This window comes from Carcharodon carcharias, chromosome 10, assembly GCF_017639515.1.
Source record: "Carcharodon carcharias isolate sCarCar2 chromosome 10, sCarCar2.pri, whole genome shotgun sequence".
Taxonomy (NCBI): domain Eukaryota; kingdom Metazoa; phylum Chordata; class Chondrichthyes; order Lamniformes; family Lamnidae; genus Carcharodon; species Carcharodon carcharias.
In genome coordinates, this window is record NC_054476.1 from 12,368,529 (window position 1) to 12,389,512 (window position 20,984).

General features: G+C 42.7%; 1 protein-coding gene across 2 annotated transcripts; it reads right to left on the minus strand.

Annotated features, from left to right (window-relative positions):
* Positions 1 to 19,957: 19,957 nt before the first annotated feature.
* bdnf (brain-derived neurotrophic factor) lies at positions 19,958 to 20,761 on the minus strand. Of its 2 annotated transcripts, XM_041198046.1 has the most exons (2): positions 20,500 to 20,761; positions 19,958 to 20,463 (listed from the first exon to the last, which is right to left on the minus strand). In XM_041198046.1, exons 1-2 carry the CDS (start codon positions 20,747 to 20,749, stop codon positions 19,958 to 19,960), a joined length of 756 nt encoding a protein of 251 aa, XP_041053980.1. In that variant the 5' UTR covers positions 20,750 to 20,761. The 2 variants fall into 2 exon arrangements, with proteins under 2 accessions (XP_041053980.1, XP_041053979.1); XM_041198045.1 differs by having other exon boundaries at positions 19,958 to 20,761.
* Positions 20,762 to 20,984: the final 223 nt, after the last annotated feature.

Sequence of the window (20,984 nt, forward strand, 5' to 3'; positions counted from 1 at the left end):
AAGTCTCACCAGTGTCACACCATCTCTGCGAGGCAGGTACCAGCGCAGATACCAGCACCTCGGTGGGAATTCGAATATTGGCTAGTGTCCCGGGGCACAGCAGTGAGGGCACTTCACACTCGCTGGGGGAGCTGGCAGAGACAGAGAGTGCCCATGGTGCCAGCAGTCGGAGGACTGCAGGGGACCAGGCACATGCTCAGTGGGTGCCTGATGATGTGCCTCTGGAGTTGTCCGCGACGCAGCAAATGCAGGAAATGCGGCCAGGTGTGCGGGAGCATCTGGGGGAGATACATGAGGCTCTGCTTGGCTTGGTCTCCATGGTGGAGGAGTCCACGCAGACGATCGCCAAAGCAATGAGCCTCATGTCCGAGCACCATGCATCCTCCATGGAGACAGTGGCCAGACTCATGGAGAGGCTACTCTAGGAGACCTGCCAGAGCTTCCTGGGGATGCGCTCGGACCAGCAAGCCCTCACATCGGCATTGACCTCAGCTGGTCAGTGCCCGTTTGGGAGATGGTCCGGGCACCAAGTTTCCCAGCTCGGTGCCCATCCATCCACGGTGAGCTGGGAGGTCCGAAGCGACCTCACATTGGCAGCTGCCTGTCATCTCTGCGGGCACCTCTCACGGCATTCCGGGTGAGGGCAGCAGCTCCTCCGCCCCTCTGCCAGTGACCACTGCATCCGGTGAGGCGGCGATGACCGGGGAGATACCAACTGTGGAACTGGCAGCTCCCTCCCAGGCGGGGTCAGCACAGGCTCCACAGGCCAGAGGACAACCACCAAGGTCATCGAGGCGGACAGGACAGCAGAGTGAGCAGCTGGTTCAGATACCAGTCCCAGTGAGGGGGCAGCACCAAGACGTAGCACCCAGAAACGAAAGCATAAGGCACCTTGGGCACACTAGGGGTTTTTCACTGGTGCATTTTGTTGGCCCGAGATGAGGCCCTGATGATTTTATTTGACTTGTAACACTCTTTTTTTTTGTAATAAGCTGCTTTGTTTGACACATTTAAATTCAGATATGTCACCATGGCTGAGGGAGCCTCTTTCCTTCAGCATGTGTATGGTTTCCAAAACTGTAATGAGTGCTTTTTTGGACATTCAGCTTTATTAACAAGGCCCTTAGTTACTGTTGCTAACCTGGCAGATTTTGCACTTAGGTGTCGAGTGTCGAGCCGACAGCCCAGGCTTGCTCTAGTGGATCATCTGTGGTGTTCTAGCTGAAGGTTCATTGGATTAAAGCTTCCCAGGTATCCCTGCCTCCCTGGAGTATGCCCAGGTCAGTGTCTACCCCCTCAGCCTTTCCCTGTGTGTGCTCATCCTCGGACTCACTGCTGGACTCATCATGTGCAGCCACAGACAATGTGTTGACGTCTTCATCATCCACTGCGTCCCCCCCTTTCCAGCACAAGATTGTGGAGAGCGCAGCATGCAACCACTTTCACCAAGACACGATCTGGGGGGTACTGGAGTGCGCCCCCTGAACGGTCCAGGCATCGGAAGCGCATCTTGAGAAGACCAATGGCTCTCTCCACCACAGACCTTGTGGTGCCCTGGCTCCTATTGTACCGCTGCTCAGCTTCTGTTCTTGGATGGCGGAGAGACGTCATGAGCCACTTTCTGAGGAGATAGCCCTTGTCACCCAGCAGCCATCCATCCAGCCGGGCTGGAGCACTGAAGAGCCCCGGCACCTGGGAGTGTCTGAGGATGTAGGTGTCATGGGAGCTGCCTGGATACCTTGCACAGACTTGTAGAATCAGCATCCTGTGATCACACACTATCTGCACGTTCATGGAGTGGAAGCCCTTCCTGTTGATGAAGGCTCCGAGCTCACCTGCTGGCGCCTTGATGGCCACATGTGTACAGTCTATAGCACCCTGGACATGGGGGAAGACAGCAATGGTCACGAAGCCTCTGGCTCACTGTGTCTGATTTGCCTGGTCTCAATGTTAATGGATGAAGGTCAATGCACGTCTGAACATGCCTGTAACCTGCTTGACACAAGTGTGGACAGCTGATTAGGAGACACCACAAAGATCACCCACCGAGCCCTGGAAGGAGCCAGAGGCATAGAAGTTGAGGGCAGCTGTGACCTTTAGAGCCACTGGCATGGGGTGTCCACCCACACAGTTAGGGGAGATCTCAGGCCCAATCATCTGACAGATATAGTTGACTGTCTCCCTTGAGAGTCGGAGCCTCCTTCGGCACTGCACCTTGGACATATTGAGGTAGCTGCTTCACTGCCTGTAAACCCTGGCAGCAGGATAGTGGCACCTTCTGCAGCCCATTCTGCCTTGGACTACCTCTTGGCCCTGCACCCCTTGTGCTTGCGCCTGTCCTCCCAAAGGTGGCTCCCGTGGAGGCTGAATGTGCACTCCTGGCCTCCTCCCCCTTCTAGCCCTCCTTTCCTCCTCAGAGGAGGTGCCTCCAGTGGAGAGTTCAGCTCTCATTCCCAGGCTAAGGGAAGGCTTCCTGAAACCTGAAGGCCCAGAAAAGATTCCTCACTGCAGAGTGCTGACCTGAAGGTTAAGAGTCCAGAAAAAGCAGCTGGAATGCATTCTGAAGCACTGCAGATCACACAGGCAAGTTTCAAAAATAAACACTTAACTGTGCACACTCGCGACCCCACTGACGCCTCTCATCCCACCCGTGGATGGGGTTAATACAAATGTGTCCAACCTGAAGATTGCATGGGCCCCGAAAAATTGGTGTCGATTGAAGACTTAAGAATATTTTCTCAGCATTTACCTTGTCAAGACCCTTAAGAATTTTATATGGTCAATTAGATCATCTTTCCATCTTCTGAACTCCAGTGAAATTAGGTGCGGTCTGTAGTATTAGGGTTCGTAAGGGTTAATGTGTGGGACTCTGTAAATAACATCCCCCATAACGATGATGTAAGAGAAGACATGACTAAGAGAGGAGAGAGCGAATGTTCATGGCTTCAGCGGTGAAACACCTAGTCATGGATAGCTGTACATAGTTCAGTTGTATCAAATAAACCAGGTGTGTGAACATACCAACATCTCAGTCACCATTCTGAAGCGACACTAACCAACGTACAACCTATTCTACTCAGTCTCTACTCATGGGACAATCTCCTTATCCCAGGAACACCCCCCCACCCCGCCTTGGGGATGTATGCCCAAAACTGCATACAGTACACTGGGTGGGCCTCACCATGTCTTGTATAATTATGGTAAGACTCCTATACTCTTATACTCCAATTCCTTTGTAATAAAAGCTAACATACCATTTGCCACCCCAATTGCTTGCTGTACCGGCATTCACTTTCCTGGCTCTTTCACAGGTCCCTCTGAAAGCAACCATTGCCCAGTCTCTTGCTTTTTAATTTTTCCCACCAAAGTGGATAACTTTACACATTTCCAAATTGAATTCCATCTGACACATTCTCACCCACTCACCCAACCTATCTATATCCCTTGGCAGCCTTTATCCCACCCCACCACCCCTCACCACTTACTTTCTCACCTAGCTTTGTAACATCAGCAAACTTGAACAAGTTACACTCACCTAAGTCATTAATGTGTCGTGTGCACCTGAGTACTGGTCCTTGCGTTACCCTGCTAGTTACAGCCTGCCAACTCCAAAAATATCCCGCTTATTCCTAATCTCAGTTTTCTGATTAACCCCCAATCCTCAATCCATGCTAATATATTACCCCACTCCCATGAATCCTAATTTTGCATAAGAAGCTGTTCTGTGACATCTTATTCAATGCTTTTTGAAAACCCCAGTTTGACAGATCTGAAGAAGAGCCATATTGGACTCTTTCTCTCTCCAGACATGCTGCCAGACCTGCTGAGCATTTCCAGCGTTTTCTGTTTTTATATAAGAAATCCTGTGTTTTGTAAATAGAGGTACCATGAATAAAAGCAAGGAAGTTAAGATGAGCCTTAACAAAACATAGATTCAGCCTCAACTGGAGCACTGTGTCCAACTCTGAACCCTGCACTTTAGAAAGGATGCAAAGAGAGGGGGGGGGGGGGGGGGGGGGGGGGGCGGTGGCGGGGGGTGGGGGGGGGGTGCAGCAAAGGTTTGTTAGAATCGTTCCAAGGATGAGGGACTTCAACCACACAGATAGATTGAAGAAGCTGGAGTTGTTCCCCCTAGAACAGAGACAATTGAGAGGAAATTTGACAGAGGTGTTCAAAATCATGAGGGTTTGGACAGAGAGTGAGGAACTGTTCCAATTGGTGGAAGGATGGAAATTCAGAGGGCACAGGTTTTGGGTAATTGACAAAAGAAGCAAAGGGAACATGAGCAAAAACTTTTTATGCAGTGAGTAGTTAGGATTCGGAATGCACAGCCTGAAAGGATGGTTCAATCATGGCTTTCAAAAGGGAGTTGAATGCGTACTTGAAGGGAAAAATTGTTCAGGCCTATGGGGAAAGGGTGGGGGATTAGGACCAGCTAAATTGCTCTTGCACAGAACTTAATGGGCCTGGTTCTCCACTGGAATCGTTAGATAATCCTATGATTGAACTTGTTCTCCCTTATCCAAAATTCATAATTTAATTTAAAAGCACTATTCCAGATTTGCCCTTACCATACCATTGACTATTTTCTATATCTCTATATGTTCACCAGGCACAGTGGGTAGTGTCCCTGCCTCTGCGTGAGAAACTCCAGGTTCAAATCCCATCCCAGGACTTGATGGCCATGGAAGGTGCGTTCCATAACTTGGCCAAACAGGTTGAGTATCAACCCGCAACTCCATCCATTACACACCAATGGCAGGCAGTAAGAGTGGGAGAGATTCCTGGTCAGCCATTAGATGGAAACCTCTACCATCACTATCCATAACTCCAGACTACGACATGCATTTAAAAATATACGTTTCCACAGCAACCCTGAGTGATCTGTAACACACTGCCACCATGTGTTCATCTCTCAGATGCTTCCTTGGCAAGTTGAAAAGCCCGAGGGGAGAAATTTGATTGCGTTCCTTCTAGTGACTCTATGTAGACTTAGGTCAATTCTCCAGGGCACCACAGGTTGCTGCCTATTTGACCTGCACAACATCCCTCAGTGATACCTGGCCTGGCAAATTGACGTAAGTCTGGCAGTGTAGCACCAATGAGTTTCTCCCCAGGTCTATCCGCACAATGTAGACCCAAGATACCAGGCCTCAGCCTCATGCTGTTCCCTGCACTGCCTCCAGTGCTTGAATATTGCCCGTGTGTCTTGGTGAGCAGAAATGGATGTAGTTTTAAAAAATTTTTTCATGGGATGTGCGCGTTGCTGGCCAGGCAAGTATTTGTTACACATCCGTAGATTCCCTGGAGAGGGTGAGCTTGAAAGGATACCTCGAAGATATGTAAGCCAATGTATTATTTAACCTTTTTAATGTACAATCACTTTTCAACTGTGTAAATGTCTCTTTATTTCTTTTAAATTCATTAATGTGGACCGGTTGTGCTATAACCCTGTGTGTGTGGAGTCTGTCTCATGGTGGTAACATGGAACATCGAGGTATAAGAAGAACCCAGACCGAAGATATATCTAAAGAACTGTACTGAACTGCACTGTGGGCTCAAAACACAAAGCATGATGGTTAATTTAGTCAAGTGAAAGCCTTGCTAGAATCAGCAAGTCCTGTAAAATGACTTAAACTGTAGGAGGGCTCCTACCAGGGAAGATAAGCAGACTGGGCTTCGTTAAGGGGCAGTACATGTGCCACCTTCTCCCAGCTCTGGAGATTGATAATGGTGTTGGAGGTAACAACACGGAGTCAAGCTGGCTATGGTACCTCGAGTGTGACCTTCAAAAGGAGCTTAACCAGGGTGCGTCTGGAGAAGGCAGGGAGACGTACAATGATATAATTGAAAACCAATTAAATGCGCTAAAAGCAGGTTTTACCTGATATGGCACAAGGCCATAGCGAAGGAATGTATAAAGAAAGAGTCCACAGAACCATCTGGTCTGCAGCGGTGGAGCAATTTGATCAGCTGCTCAGAAGACGCGCATGGAGGATGCGTTATTGGATTGACCACCGAGATGGACTCGGACTCGCAGGGAAGCTAAGCAGCCATTACTATCCTGAGTATGTCCTATTGCTTAGTGGATTCATAAAAGTATATCATCTTTGGTGAAATTGCATCCAAGATGTTGTGTGCTGTATTTTATCCAAAACAAGAACCTTTAGACTGGGGAGGGTCTTACAGATGTGATCTTTTTTAAAAGTAAGTGAGATAATTAATGATATGCAAAGGTGAAAAATTACTTCAAAATTAATTGCCTGAATTAGACAAAGGAATATTAGCTCAAGCTAATGAAGAGAAACTTTAGACCGTTTTCAGGGAGGATTTCTTCACAGAAGCAACTATGAGCACTTGGAATGGTCTGACAGATAGAGGAATGGTCTGACAGATAGAGGAATGGGTGACTCTGCTCCAACTCATTTCATTCCTTTGCTTCCCAAACTAATGAGCATTTTTGCCATTTAAATATTATTTATAATTAAATATAGTGAATATATATATATATTGCTGAAAAAAGAGACATGCTGTCTAAGCTTTCGCTCTTGCATTCATCAGGAAAGCTATGCGAGGAAATGCCAACATTAAAGGGAGCAACGATTTGTATTTCCTTGTGAGCTGTCCTGATGAGAGCACGTTGGAAAGCTTCGACAATATGTCTGCTTTTTCAGCAATATTCAGGTTCTGTACCACTAAACGACTGTCTAATATACACATAGAGAGCCGTACTAAAGTATAGATAATATTTAAATAAAGCCAGTAGTTAAAATGGCTGTGGCCTCCTGCTGCCTCTGCATGTTAAAATCCACCCTAGGGTCACTTTTGGACTGGAAGAACTACAATATCCTGAACATCTACAACATCCTGAACTTCTACAATATCCTGAACATCTACAATATCCTGAACATCTACAGCATCCTGAACATCTACAACATCCTGAACTTCTACAATATCCTGAACATCTACAGCATCCTGAACATCTACAGTATCCTGAACATCTACAGCATCCTGAACATCTACAATATCCTGAACATCTACAGCATCCTTAACATCTACAGTATCCTGAACATCTACAGCATCCTGAATATCTACAATATCCTGAACATCTACAGTATCCTGAATTTCTACAGCATCCTGAACATCTACAATATCCTGATCATCTACAGTATCCTGAACTTCTATAATATCCTGAACATCTACAATATCCTGAACATCTACAATATCCTGAACATCTACAGAATCCTGAACATCTATAATATCCTGAACATCTACAGCATCCTGAACATCTGCAGCATCCTGAACATCTACAGCATCCTGAACATCTGCAGCATCCTGAACATCTACAGTATCCTGAACATCTATAGCATCCTGAACATCTACAGCATCCTGAACATCTACAATATCCTGAACATCTACAGTATCCTGAACATCTACAATATCCTGAATATCTACAGCATCCTGAACATCTACAATATCCTGAACATTTACAGCATCCTGAACATCTACAGCATCCTGAACATCTACAGCATCCTGAACATCTACAATATCCTGAACATCTACAGAATCCTGAACATCTACAGAATCCTGAACATCTATAATATCCTGAACATCTATAATATCCTGAACATCTACAGCATCCTGAACATCTGCAGCATCCTGAACATCTACAGCATCCTGAACATCTGCAGCATCCTGAATATCTACAGTATCCTGAACATCTATAGCATCCTGAACATCTACAGCATCCTGAACATCTACAATATCCTGAACATCTACAGTATCCTGAACATCTACAATATCCTGAATATCTACAGCATCCTGAACATCTACAATATCCTGAACATTTACAGCATCCTGAACATCTACAGCATCCTGAACATCTACAGCATCCTGAACATCTACAATATCCTGAACATCTACAGAATCCTGAACATCTACAGCATCCTGAACATCTACAGTAGCCTGAACATCTACAGAATCCTGAACATCTACAGCATCCTGAACATCTACAATATCCTGAACATCTACAGCATCCTGAACATCTACAATATCCTGAACATCTACAACACCCTGAATACCCACAATATCCTATACTTACATACAAACACACATACAAAGAACATACAAACTAGGGGCTGGAGTAGGCTACTCAGCCCCTTGAGTCTGCTCCATCATTCAATAAAATCATGGCTGATCCGATTGTAACCTCAACTCCACATTCCTGCCTACCCACGATAACCTTTCACCTCCTTGCTTATCAAGAATCTATCTACCTCTGCCTTAAAATATTCAAGAACTCTGCTTCCACCTACTCTGGAAGAAGAGAGTTCCAAAGACTTGTGACACTCGAGAGAAAACAATTCCCCTTATTTTTAAACAGTGACCCCTAGTTCTAGATTCTCCTACAAGAGGAACTCCTCCGGTATCCTGAACTTCCCCAGTATCCTGACCATCTACAGTTCCTGAACTTAGTCATGTTTTTGCTGCTGCAAGTTTAGATGCAATATGCAAGTTTCATTGTAACAAGCGTAATAGATGACTGAGATGCTCTGCAGTTTGCAATTTAAAAAGGCATTTCCCATGTTAGGATTTAAGTGTGTTATGCATTTTGTTTTTAATATACATAAGCCTGAATCTTTGGCTTGGCGAGCAGGGGTGGGGCCTACTCGCTGAGGCATGAAATGACGCGCGGAGACATTAGGCATGTGTCCTGACATCACCGTGCGTCATTGAGATTTACAGTTCGGCAGGTGCGCAGGCGAGTCAGCTGCACGCCCACCGAACTGTCAAAGGCCTATTAAGGCCATTTAAATATCAATTAAATCAATAAACTGAGCTGCCCGTCCAACCTTAAGGTCGGAGGGAGGCAAGCAAAGAGCCCAGGCGGCCTTTGCATTTTTCATGGAACCTCATCCACGGGCGGGAAGAGGTTTCATGAATGATTTTTAAACCCTGACAAAAATTTTTATTGAAATTCATTGACATGTCCCAGCTCCTGTGACACTGTCACACAAGGGGACATGTCTTAAATTTTTTTCTTTTCTTTGTTAAAATTTTGGGAATTTAAACTAATCTCCCTGAGGCAGCGCTGAGCCTCAGGGAGATTTCTGCGCCCTTTCATGCGCATGCGAGAAAGAGCACAGGCCCCCAACTCAGGGAACCCACCCCCACCCGCACAGGGAGCACTCAGCGATTCCAGGCGCACGTCACGCTGGGTGGCCCGCTCCCTCACACCCCACTCCCCACAACACCCCCCCCCCCCACACCCCCGAATGGAGGGCAAATTCTCCCCATAATATTAAACAGGGTTAGAAGAGTGTTGGACCAAAGGTTTCATGCTTATTTTAGTCCACCTAAGTCTTTCCAGGCCTGTCTCCATTATTCTTATACATTGATTCGAGTTTGTTTTAACCACACGTAGCTATTTATTTTGCTGAGGACACTTTGAAATATTGAATATAATTCTGTACACTTTTCATTTATAAATATGTAGACTCTTGGCTATTTGGGATCTCTAAAACTACAGGAAATTTTTAAGCACACTCTGTGCTTGCACAGGAGGTATTCGAATTTATCCTGCCATTTGATATGAATTCTACACCTACATAACTGGCATTAATGTTGCAGAATCTGCTCCCTCACACCAATAAAAAAAAAGCTCAATCAATGCATTGTAAAGAACATCTGTTGTATAAAATTTATTTCACTGGCTATAGGCCGAGAAAAGGAGAACAGCTGGTTACAAAACACACCCTGGACAACAATGTGGTCAGTGATGTTTCTGTCCATAAAACTACTAAGTGAATCTATCACAGTTTTGTGCACGGGGGCTTCATGACACTAGCTCCCCTACACACTTTATGTCACTTGTTAACTGTAGGACATCCTTTAGAGGGTGGTGGGGGTGGGGAGGAGTGGTTGGGTGGTGTGAGTGGGTGAGTGCTTGCATCTTGGGCCTTGCCACCGCCCCCCCCCCCCCCCCCCCCACCCCCACCCCCAATGGCAGTCGCAGGACCAAGGGAACCCACCCGTTCGTAGTCACTTGCCCCACTTGCTGTGCTCCAGTACACGGCTAAAAAATACCTTCCCATTCCACACAATAAAGGTGGGAAATGGAGGTCAGCAGCCACAACATGGCAGACGTTTGCCTCCCTCTCCCATTTCAAAGGATGTTGAAAAATCAGGGGTGCCTCAGGCATTTAGTAATGGCCAGTGTGTGAAAGTATGGGTAAATTCAGATTAGGTGGAGCACATTTCAAACATGCTGATCTTAACTTTCATCTATCTGGAAGGAAGAAGATTGGTTCTACTCTGTATTAGCATATCGAGCATGCTTTTACTTTTTATCATTGAATGATATACTTTTTTTTGTAGAATCTGGAGCTAAGATTGGGGGATGGAGGGGGTGGTGCCTATTATAACATCACTTAGATTTGCAGGTGACAAAATACTTGTAGCAAGCACAGAAGTAGGATTACAAGGACCAGTGGATAGATTAGTAACAGCAGACATGCCAAAGCAAACATTGGCAAAACCAAAGTGTTGCATATCTCGAAATCACCAAGAAATGTTCATAGAAGGAAAAGAACTAGAACAGTACAAAAATTTAGGGAGCTGACGATCTGCAGATGGAAGATGCAGCAAAGAAATAAGAAATAAGGATAGCAATAAGAATGGCCATGTTCAGTAAGAAGAGATGCTTGCTAACCAGGAAGCTGAATATACAACTGAGGAAATGACTTGTGAAGGGCTTGATTTGGAGTGTTGTTTTGTATGGATGTGAGACTCGGACCTTTAGGGAAGGAGGAGACCAACTTGCTAAATAGTTTTGAAATGTGGGTTTGGAGGGGCAGGGAAATGATCAGCTGGAAGGGAAAGGTAACGAATGATGAAGTTTAGAGGAGAATGAAAGAACGAAGAAATTTGCTGAGCCCAATTAGGAAAAGACTGAGAGTCTGGGCAGGGCACATCTTAAGAGGAAATGGACCAGTAAGAGATGTTATGGAGGGAAGATTTCAAGGGAGAAGGGGAAGAGGAAGGAAGAGAATATCAATACTGGATGGCTTGACAATTGAAGGAAGTTACTGAAAAATGAAAAGACTGGCACAGGACAGAGTGCGCTGGAAAGACTATGAGGACATGTCTTCAGGCAGAGCACACATGGTGCATGATGGTGATGACTGTTTTATAATGACACAGGTATCATACCATATAATTCACACATATCCTTCTGCTGCTTAGGGAGAGCTGCGCTTACCCTGACCTGTCTTCTTACGGCTTGAAAGTCTAATTGCTTTAAGTCTGAGGTCACCTAGAGTTTATCGTTTGGCTAGGAAACTTCTCAAATTATACAGTTCTTGTCAGTTCAGGCTCCAGGTCAGAAGTATAGAGCAGTGTAGAGAAGTATAGAGTCACTGTCCTTGTTTGCCCATATCTAAGACTACCTTTCGCCTGTAAGGAAAGTGCAATACCTGGAGCATAATGTCTGGAGAACAGTGTCTGGCAGGCTGAACTCAAGTCCCCAGGACTCTGTGTAAGAAGAAGACCTCCAAGAAGCTGTTACTGAAAAGATTTTAAATATAGAAAAAAAAAAGGCAATCATATGAGGAGGTTTAGTTAACTTGATCTGAAGTATTCCATTTGCTATATGTTTATGTGTGAATGCTGTTGCCAATTTCAATCCAGTAGAGGTGTGTAAGTGGTGCACGACTTTTTTCCAAGCAGAATAATTCAGCGTTTCTGCCTGATTTCTACCATTAAAATGCTCCCACCAAGCTCCCTCACCCTTTTTGAATTGTCCTACAAACACCTGCTGAGTGTCGACTGACCAAGTACATACGTGTTAAAGTGAGAGCCTGTAACTTGAACTTTCTTGGTTCTTAGCACCCCCCCCCGCCCCGCTGTACTACACTCTGGGTCACTGTAATCTATGATTCATGATGAACTGTGCAGGTTCATTTGATTTTGACACTATTTGCTGAATGCTCTTTCTAGCTCCCCTGGCAGCTAGAATGGCAAATGAATCTCTTTATCCCTCGGAATAAAAACAGAAATGTCATCGGCAAAAAAGTTAACTCTGTCTCCACAAAAAAATGCCTGACTTGCTGAGTGTTTCCAGCAATTTCTGTTTCTGCTTCTAACTTCCTGATCGGCAGTGTTTTGCTTTCGATGTAGTTTTCATTCCTTGGACTACTTATATAAAATAGCAGTAATGAACTTTTATCCTTAGACAAATGTCACGTTTGAGAGCATTTTATTTTGCATATGTTGTGCCCTGTATACATTACCATCAGCCTCGCAGGCGCACTAAACCATGTTGTCTGGATGGTAAAGATACAGATTGTAGCTGCAATTCTCTCCACCAGGTGGCACGCAATTATAATTTTCTTGTGCAAATGTACTCTTCAAAAGATTACTCAATTACAGCCACATTTCCCTTCCTAGTTGTACAATCAAACTTTCCATAGAGTGTTAATTCACAAATATAGCAAATATCAGTCTAGTTTATGAGCCAAATTCTCGGGACAGTCTTAATAATAACTACAGGCTACAAATTGGCTGCAGTATTCTTTCGAGAATATATTGCAATATAGCAAATAAATCAGTTGTATTCCAATGGTGCTGAGAAAATTGCCATGTTACTACTTCTATTTTACGATAGCATATAGACACAATTACGCAAAACACTTGACATGGGGTCACGTCTGAGAATAAATAGCTAAACTGTACAATTTGTTCTGTTCAATCGGATGGATATTTTTCTACCATGGAGATTGGTCGTTAAATTTTGATTTGATCTTCAGAATGGGAGATGGTGGTATAGCGGTGATGTCACTAGACTAGTAATCCAGAGAGCAAGGCTAACAGTCTGGGGGCTTTGACTTCAAATCCCAACATGGAAGCTGATTGAATTTAAATTCTATTAATGAAATCTGGAATATGAAACTAGTCTCAGTAATGATGACCAAGAACCTGTTGTTCATTGCTGTAAAAAAACCCATCTGGTTCACTAATGTCCCTTCAGTCAAGGAAATCTGCTGTCCTTACCTGGTCTGACTTACATGAGTCTTGTAGGTCAGACTCTCAGCGATGTGGTCAACTTTGAACTGGCCTCTGAAATGGCCTAGCAAGACACTCAGATCAAGGACAATTGGGGATTGGCAACAAATGCTGGCCTTACCAGCGTTGCCTGCATTCCATGAAAGAATAAAAAATCCCCCCAGGAATTAGTATAAATGTGACGTGTGGGTCCTGAATGTTGGTGCGTTGCTGATAATTGAAATCAGAACTACTATTTCCAGTTTGTCCTGGAAGTATTTGTGTCATTTGAAAGTACTTTTGTGCTAATGTATCCATTTCAGAGGCTGGGATTTTACGTTGGGAATAACAGCGATGCTAACACGCTCACTCTACCCATGGAGTAAATTGGACAGCAACTTCCGGGCGCCACATAGGTGCAGCTAAGTGTGGGAAATCTGGAAACTGATTAGTTGAAGAGCCACTCCATTTCTTGCCCTGCTCATATGTGCACCCAGAAGAGGGTGTCTCTCTGAATCAAACACCCTTTAACAGGAATTATATGCAAGCCAATGTTCAAAAACCAGTGAATGCTCTGCGATGCTGCCAGACCTGCTGAGTTTTTCCAGGTAATTCTGTTTTTGTTTTGGATTTCCAGCATCTGCAGTTTTTTTGTTTTTATGCTCTGAGTGCAGTTGTCAATGTAGTGAGTGGCAAGCATCTTTTTTTCTGTTGTCGACCCCAAAATGTGGCCATTAAGTTTGCCCTTCAGTTGGCTTTTATTTTAGTCCAGTACAGCCTTGATGTTTTATTTCTTTCTGAATTCTGTTTGCATTATTGGGGCTGGTGTCTTTGGCTCTAAAGGTTTGAAATTTAAACAGACTGCACCATGATTGAATAATCAGTGTGCAAGTTCTTAAGACTGTTGCAACCTTTGATAGAGAAGCAGTACAGTAAGGAAAATTTGTAACTTCTTCAAAGTTCTATGGAATCTGTAAATGTTTTTAAAGAATGCTTGAAAAGGACTTTTAAGAGTTTGCATCAATTGTAAAGGAATTAATTGTAATTATATTGGATAATAAGAAATACTAGTCCATCTGACTTTGCAACACTTGACCTGGAAGTAGTGCCAACAGGTAGAAAGTTAAGTAAGTAGTCATGTAGCTGGCAGACTCAAAAGAAAGCTGCAGACATAACGGAGAGCTACAAGCAGAGGAGCTGGAGGCTGAAGGTGACCAGTGCACAGGTGCATACACAAAGAGAAAGCAGACAGAGGCAGAAAGAGGAACATGGAAAATTCTTGTGAGGGCAAGAAGCAAATCTCTCTCAGGAAGATGTCAGTTTCTCTGTTTTGCAGAAAAGGAGAGAGCAGCTCTTGGAGGTACTGTATGAGCTGGCTGAAAATGTCTAAAACCTGGAAAGCTGTGGGAATACCTCAGAGACGCTGGTGGGTGTTTTCCCAGAAGTGCCCAAACCATGGACTGTTATTGGTTGATCAGTTGAAAAGGAACTCTAGAAAGCTATATCATCAGGACTGTTATGACCTAAAGAAGAGAGAATCTGTAAAAGTGTGTCTTACTGATGATAATTGTAACTGTGAAACTCAAAGGTGAAAGCTGTTGTTGCATGGGAGTCCTGATCAACCCTGCTAGCGGGGGGGAGAGGTGTTGGTGACATGAATGCTTGTGGTTACATAAGACACAGCTTTGTTGTGTCAACTAGTTAAAGTGCAATTTACCTTTTTTTGGAGTACCATTTGCTTGTTAATTCAATTGTAGTTTGTATTCTGAATCATGTTAAAGGGAAAGTTTCAACAAGTGGAATCTTGTTGATAATTTCTTCATTTGGGGTCATTCAGTAAACATGGTTATTTTGGTTAATGGTTTCCCCCGGGGAATGTGACAATACTAAAGCTTAAACAAGAAACTGAATATTAAAAGTTCTGTTTCAATTCAACCTGGACATTACTGAACATCCCTAGTGAAGTTTTAGAAAAACATTAACGGATCAAAATATAATTTAAAATTGCTGAATTTCCTTCACAGTAAGAAATGTAATGGTGGAAGCTTCTTCCCATTATATCAGTATGTGAGAAATAGTAAATGGCTATACAGGCGCAAGTGTTGAAAAGTATTTTTACATTTATATTTTTCAGAAGGAATTAGAGCACTTTTTAAAAAAGAAGCAATCCTGGGTATTTTAAATTATTTTAATTCACAACATACTGCAGTTACTGGGCAGATAGCACAATGTGGTAGTGACAATACTTTTGATGGTTCAGCAGTTTAATCTAGATTGTACCCTATTGGCTATTGAAACTTATTTGAATATCCTAAGGTGTCAAGTATAAACTCTATCAATTAATGGTAAAATAGAGATCAAGTCTTGCACAACATGATGCTGATGTTGTACTAAATGAACGTCACAGGTGAACCTGATACTGTTCTCATCCCAATGTTCACTTTCAGGCAGGAATTACGGATAGCAATCAAGAAATCAAGCCCTGTTTGATCTTCCCACTTTCGACCTAAGGTGCTGAGATTAGGTGTTGTGGTTGTATTGCAGTCCTAACTCAGCACAGTTCACTGATCAAACCTGGCTTCATATAACAGCAGTTGATCCATGTACCATGTGCCATTCATGTTTATAATTAAAAATATTAGTTCATATGTAGCACTAGAATCATATTGATAGGTCCAATTACATAATTGTGTACTTTTTCCAAATAATCTGCAGCTTCTGGTGCAAAGTATGTTAGATGTTCAGTATTGCTATTATATAGATGTGAATGTGTTGCAAGATAGCAACTCAAAATTACAGGTTTTGGATAGTATCATATGTATTTTTTCTCCATTATACAAAAGTACTTACCAATGTGTTTGGTCAATTGAGCAGTAATTTCTTCAACAGCAGGTATTTGTGACTGTATACCATGATGCAAATTGAAATGATATTCTGCAACATGAGTTATAATGCAATATTATTGGCCTTCCATTCATGGAATTTATTAGAATAGAGCTCATCTTGTGTATATTAGAAATGTACCTAGTGTAGACATTACTGTTGAACGAAACAAATAATTAATCCTTGGGGTACATTGAAATAAATAAATGATAAAAATATTCAACTTTTAACATCCCCTGTAATCAAGGAAAGCTTCAATTTATAATAGTGGTAATGTTTCGTAGAACTTACCACACAATGGTAAGTGATTTTGTATTTAAACACTGAAGTATATTGAGGTTTAACTGACCCTAGAGGTGACCCACTTTTCTACACATTAATCAAGTTTAAAGTTTTAAATTTAGATCTTAGCCTAAAAGTTCTGTCGAACTCCAGTGTCCTTTGGGCATTCACGCTGGCATGCTAAAATAAACTCATACAGCCAAGAAATCAAATAAAAATAAAGTGAAAGCAAACTTAAAATGATAACAAAATATATTAATATTGAGAAAGGAATTGAACAGTTGGAAAGTCAGAATAATTTAGTTGTATTAGTGTTTGTATTATTTATTTATGATTATTGAAGTAACAAAGCCACTCTTGACACTTTGGTAGATGCACCACTGTAATTTTAAGAATTTATTTTAGCATGCTAGCGTGAATACCCAAAGGAGATTGGAGTTTGACAGAACTTTTAGGCTCAGGTCTAAATTTAAAACTTTAAATTTGATTGATGTGCAGAAAAGTGGGTCACCCATAGGGTCAGTCAAACCTCAATATACTTCGGTGTTTAAACACAAAATCACTTATCATTGTGTAGTATGTTCTACGAAACATTATTGCTGTTATACATTGAAACTTTCCTTGATTACAGGAAATATTAAAAGTTGAGCATTTTTATCATCTATTTATAGTTTTCCTGTTGGAGTTTGAAGCAATATTTATATTATTCTCATTAACAATGGCCAGTTTTAATTTATTTGAATGTAGCTATGTTTACAATAGTTATTAATAGAATATGGCATTTTGGAACAACTTAATTCTCAGATTGTTATTCCACTGGCCTTTAAGTAGAAATAGAATAAGCCAGGAGCTCCAAGTTAAAGTTCAGTTCCAAGTTATTTTCATATCAGGCTTCTCGAAGCAAAATCCTTTCAATATTTTTACAAGATTTGTGTCTGAATATAAGATATCATAATAGTTAATTTGAAATATTTTAACTGTAACAATCTCTATCCACTCTATTGCAATATATGTTATATATACATATATAAATAAATATATATACATACATATATATTACATTGCAACAAGGAGATCATTGGGTTAGAATAAGATGCTTACTGAGTATTAAAGAGATTAATTTTGAACATTTACTTTGAAAAAGATTAGGTGGTGACACACTAGTTTGACTGTTGCCAGTCATATGTATTTGAATACAGGAATTATGGCTTTCATGTGACATTACCAGTGACTGTTTAAACATGTGTTTTTGATGTGGGATGATTTAGTTAAACAAAGAGATTACAGTACATTTTTGAAAAACAAAACAAACTTTTCAGTGAAAAGGGTATTGCTATTAACGTTTTTAATGTGGCTGCTATCAAGGTATTCAGTTATGATAAGCGAGTGACCCAATTTATTCGACTTAAGAGTGATGTTTTCCTTATGATTCTAAAAAAACTATGTATTTGGTTGTATTTTGCTGATATTTTTGTGCATCTCACTTCCCTCACCTCCCCCAAGTGCCAAAGTCTTTCTTCAAGAATGAGGTGGGCAGATAATCTACTTCCACACTGATCATAATGTAATTCTCTAATTGGCCATTTGGCAGTGTTCAAGAGTTATGTTGACTCAGATCAATGGTTTGTCCGCCTTCCCTAGAAATGATTGTATCTAGCCTCCACTAGCATCCTGTCTGCTTAACCCTTTACCTGGATGGCGGAGCACAGCAACTGGGAATGCTAGAAACTCACCATTGTTTTGGCGCAGCCTATTAGGTGCACCAACCTAGTGTGCCATCATTGTATTTTAAACACGTGGAGAAAGAAAGCAGATTATTCCAGATGCAGGTGCGTATCTGAATGATATTTATTTTCAAATATAATGTTGGAATTTTTTCTTGCCCTGTTTCAAATCCTGTGACATACACTGTCAGAACATAGCATTGCTGCAGTGCCAGCTGATGGAAGAGCGATTCCAGTTAGGAATTTGTCACTCATCAATTATTTTTGCTGTTGCTATTGTGAACACCAAATTTTGTTATTGTCTGAAAGTATGGAAGTATCTAAATTGTCTTAACCATTTAATGAAACAAGCATATATTTTCTTTAAAAAAAAGGTACAGAAAATGTAACTTCCTTTGACTTGCTTTTTAAATCATCACTGTCATTAAGGTTGATGCTTGCGCCACAAGCACTGATAAATACTCGGTGTTCGTAACCAGTGCCCAATCAGTCACCATTTCGGACTTTGGGATACAAAAGATTTAAGGCCATCATAAAATGGCATTGCTCATCAAAAACAAGAAGGAAACAAGTCAATAAAACAACTCTCATTTCCATGAGGTGGTGCAGTTCTATGAGGTACCATCTCGCCATGTAGAATGATAGTGAGAAAAAGATACTAGGATTGGGAGTCATACTGTGTAAACGACCCTGAGGCTGATCATTACTGTCAGATGTTATATTACACATTACTATCCTTGTTGTTAGCCTTACCAAGTCAAAGAGGTTTATTTTGATTTACACGACTTTTGGCTTGTCTTGCCTTAAGAGACCTGGTAACCCAAGGCTGAAGAGATAGCCAGGTGACATTGGTGTAATATCCAGCCAGGTTCACTGGGGAGTCTGTGCTGTTTTAGGTTGCAGATTGTCATTTATTCCATTTGATAGAAAACATAACAGTAAAATTGACTAAGAAAATAAGTGTGCATTTAGAAATGAATGTTGGAAGCTGTGCATTAAATGTACTTTGGACTCTGTCTTTCAGAAAACCACCAGGAGGGAGTCCACTGATAACTGAAAAACTGAACTTAGACCGCTGACAGGAAGTCTGCATTTGAGTGCAAGGTAAAATATAAGGGCATTTTACCCCCCCCCCCCCCACCCCACCCCACCCCCCAACACAAACATTCCTCTCTCGCCACCCTAAATCCCAGGATTACCCATTAGCCTCCCCCGGCGCCATATGTGATTGATCTCCTTGGCATCTGCAAACTCCAGAATGAGTTCATGCTTTGAAAGCCCTCCCACACCGGTAATCCTAAAACGCATTTCACACCAAGGCAACATATGCCCATGTCCTCCCGGTGAAGTTCAGTCGATTTACTTTCAGTCTGTAATGCTCTCCTTGTGTAGATGCCTTATGAATGATGGGGGGTGGGTAAACGCACAGCTTCGTTCGTTGGTCCAATCCTAGTTGCTTCAACACCATGCGTGTTTGATTCCGTAATGAAACGAAACTGAGACAATTCTATCCCCAAGGGAATAAAATAAAAACTAGTAAAGATTAACGTCAGCACCTTTAACTTTTTAATTCCAATGCCACCGGTAAAGAAGGTAAAGCAGTCAACAAATATAATACTACTGAGGATTATAACCACTTACTGTCTAATGTAAACGGAATGTTTGGTTGGATTTTCCAATGGACAGATTCTTATTGAACAACGGAAGCAGCATGCAATAATTATTTTTACTGTCGTTTTCATTCCTTGGCAACGTCAATGAACAAAACCACGATCATTTGAGGAATGTGACACAGACTTTAGTGTTTCTATTTGAAGTTGTGCGCAAGTAATTTTTTTTTGTTTATCCCTTCTCGAGTCATGGATATGTTCAATAAATAAGACATAAAACCACTTTTTTCACTGTATAAACTTCATTTTTACATGCAGTCCATAAAATTTTCTGTATCGCTCCGACAGAATAATTTACCCTGTGTGTAATATATACAAATAGATAACATCTCAATAAAATCTATATACACTCATTCACTATCTTCCCCTCTTAAAGGTCAGTGTACATACACACGAAGTGTCTATTCTTATAAATCTCCACCCAATCTTTTTCCTACCATCCATGGTTAGCGCTCGTACGTAAGATTGGCTGGTTTTACACTGGGAGTTCCAGTGTTTCTTGTCTATCCCCCTGCAGCCTTCGTTAGTGAAACCCTTGGGGTTGCATCTGGTCTCGTAAAAGTACTGCTTGAGTTGGCCATTCTGGACGAGGATCTTCTCCAGGACGCTGACCGTCTGGCCGGACATGTCTACGGCGGTCTTTTTCTTGTCAGCGGTCACCCACTGGCTAATACTGTCACAGACGCTGAGCTCTCCCCTTCTGGACGGGTCGGAGTGACGCCTGACCCTCGCCGACATATTGGCCGCCTCCAAGTAGTTCCTGTACTCCTCCATCAGAAAGAGCAAAGGGGGTTCCAAAGGCACTTGACCGCTCAGCATGACCCTGGACGAGTACAAATCCGCCTCCTTGTCCCGTCCACCACCTCCACCACCACCACCACCGCCTCCTCCGCGGTCACCCGGCCGAGCCTCGGGATCTGCTTGCAGGAACTCTTCCAGCACATGCTCGACGGTGTGGGCCAACGCCCCCAGTCCCCGGGGAGACCCGGCATCTCCCCTCCCTCCGCCGTCCAGCCCCTCCAGTGTCCCGCTGGGCCGGAACCCCGGGTAGAGCGAGGCGCTGTCACCCCGATCTCCAGCTTCTTTCATTGGGACAGCGTTCAGGCAACCGAAGGATGAGATAACCATAGTAAGGAACAGGATGGTCATTACTCTCCTCACCTGGTGGGACTGTGGAGGGGAGAGAAAGAAGGGGGGAGGGAGAGAAAACACCAAGAACATTGTTAACTCCAAAGGCTAGAACACCACAGAGACCTCCATAAATTTCAAACTATTGACTTGCATCCTGTAATGGAACAGTAAATGTGTCAAGTGACGAGATCTCAGCCCTTATTGTGGTTACTTAAAGCGTAATTGGATCCTAGGCTCGCTGTACTGTACTGTA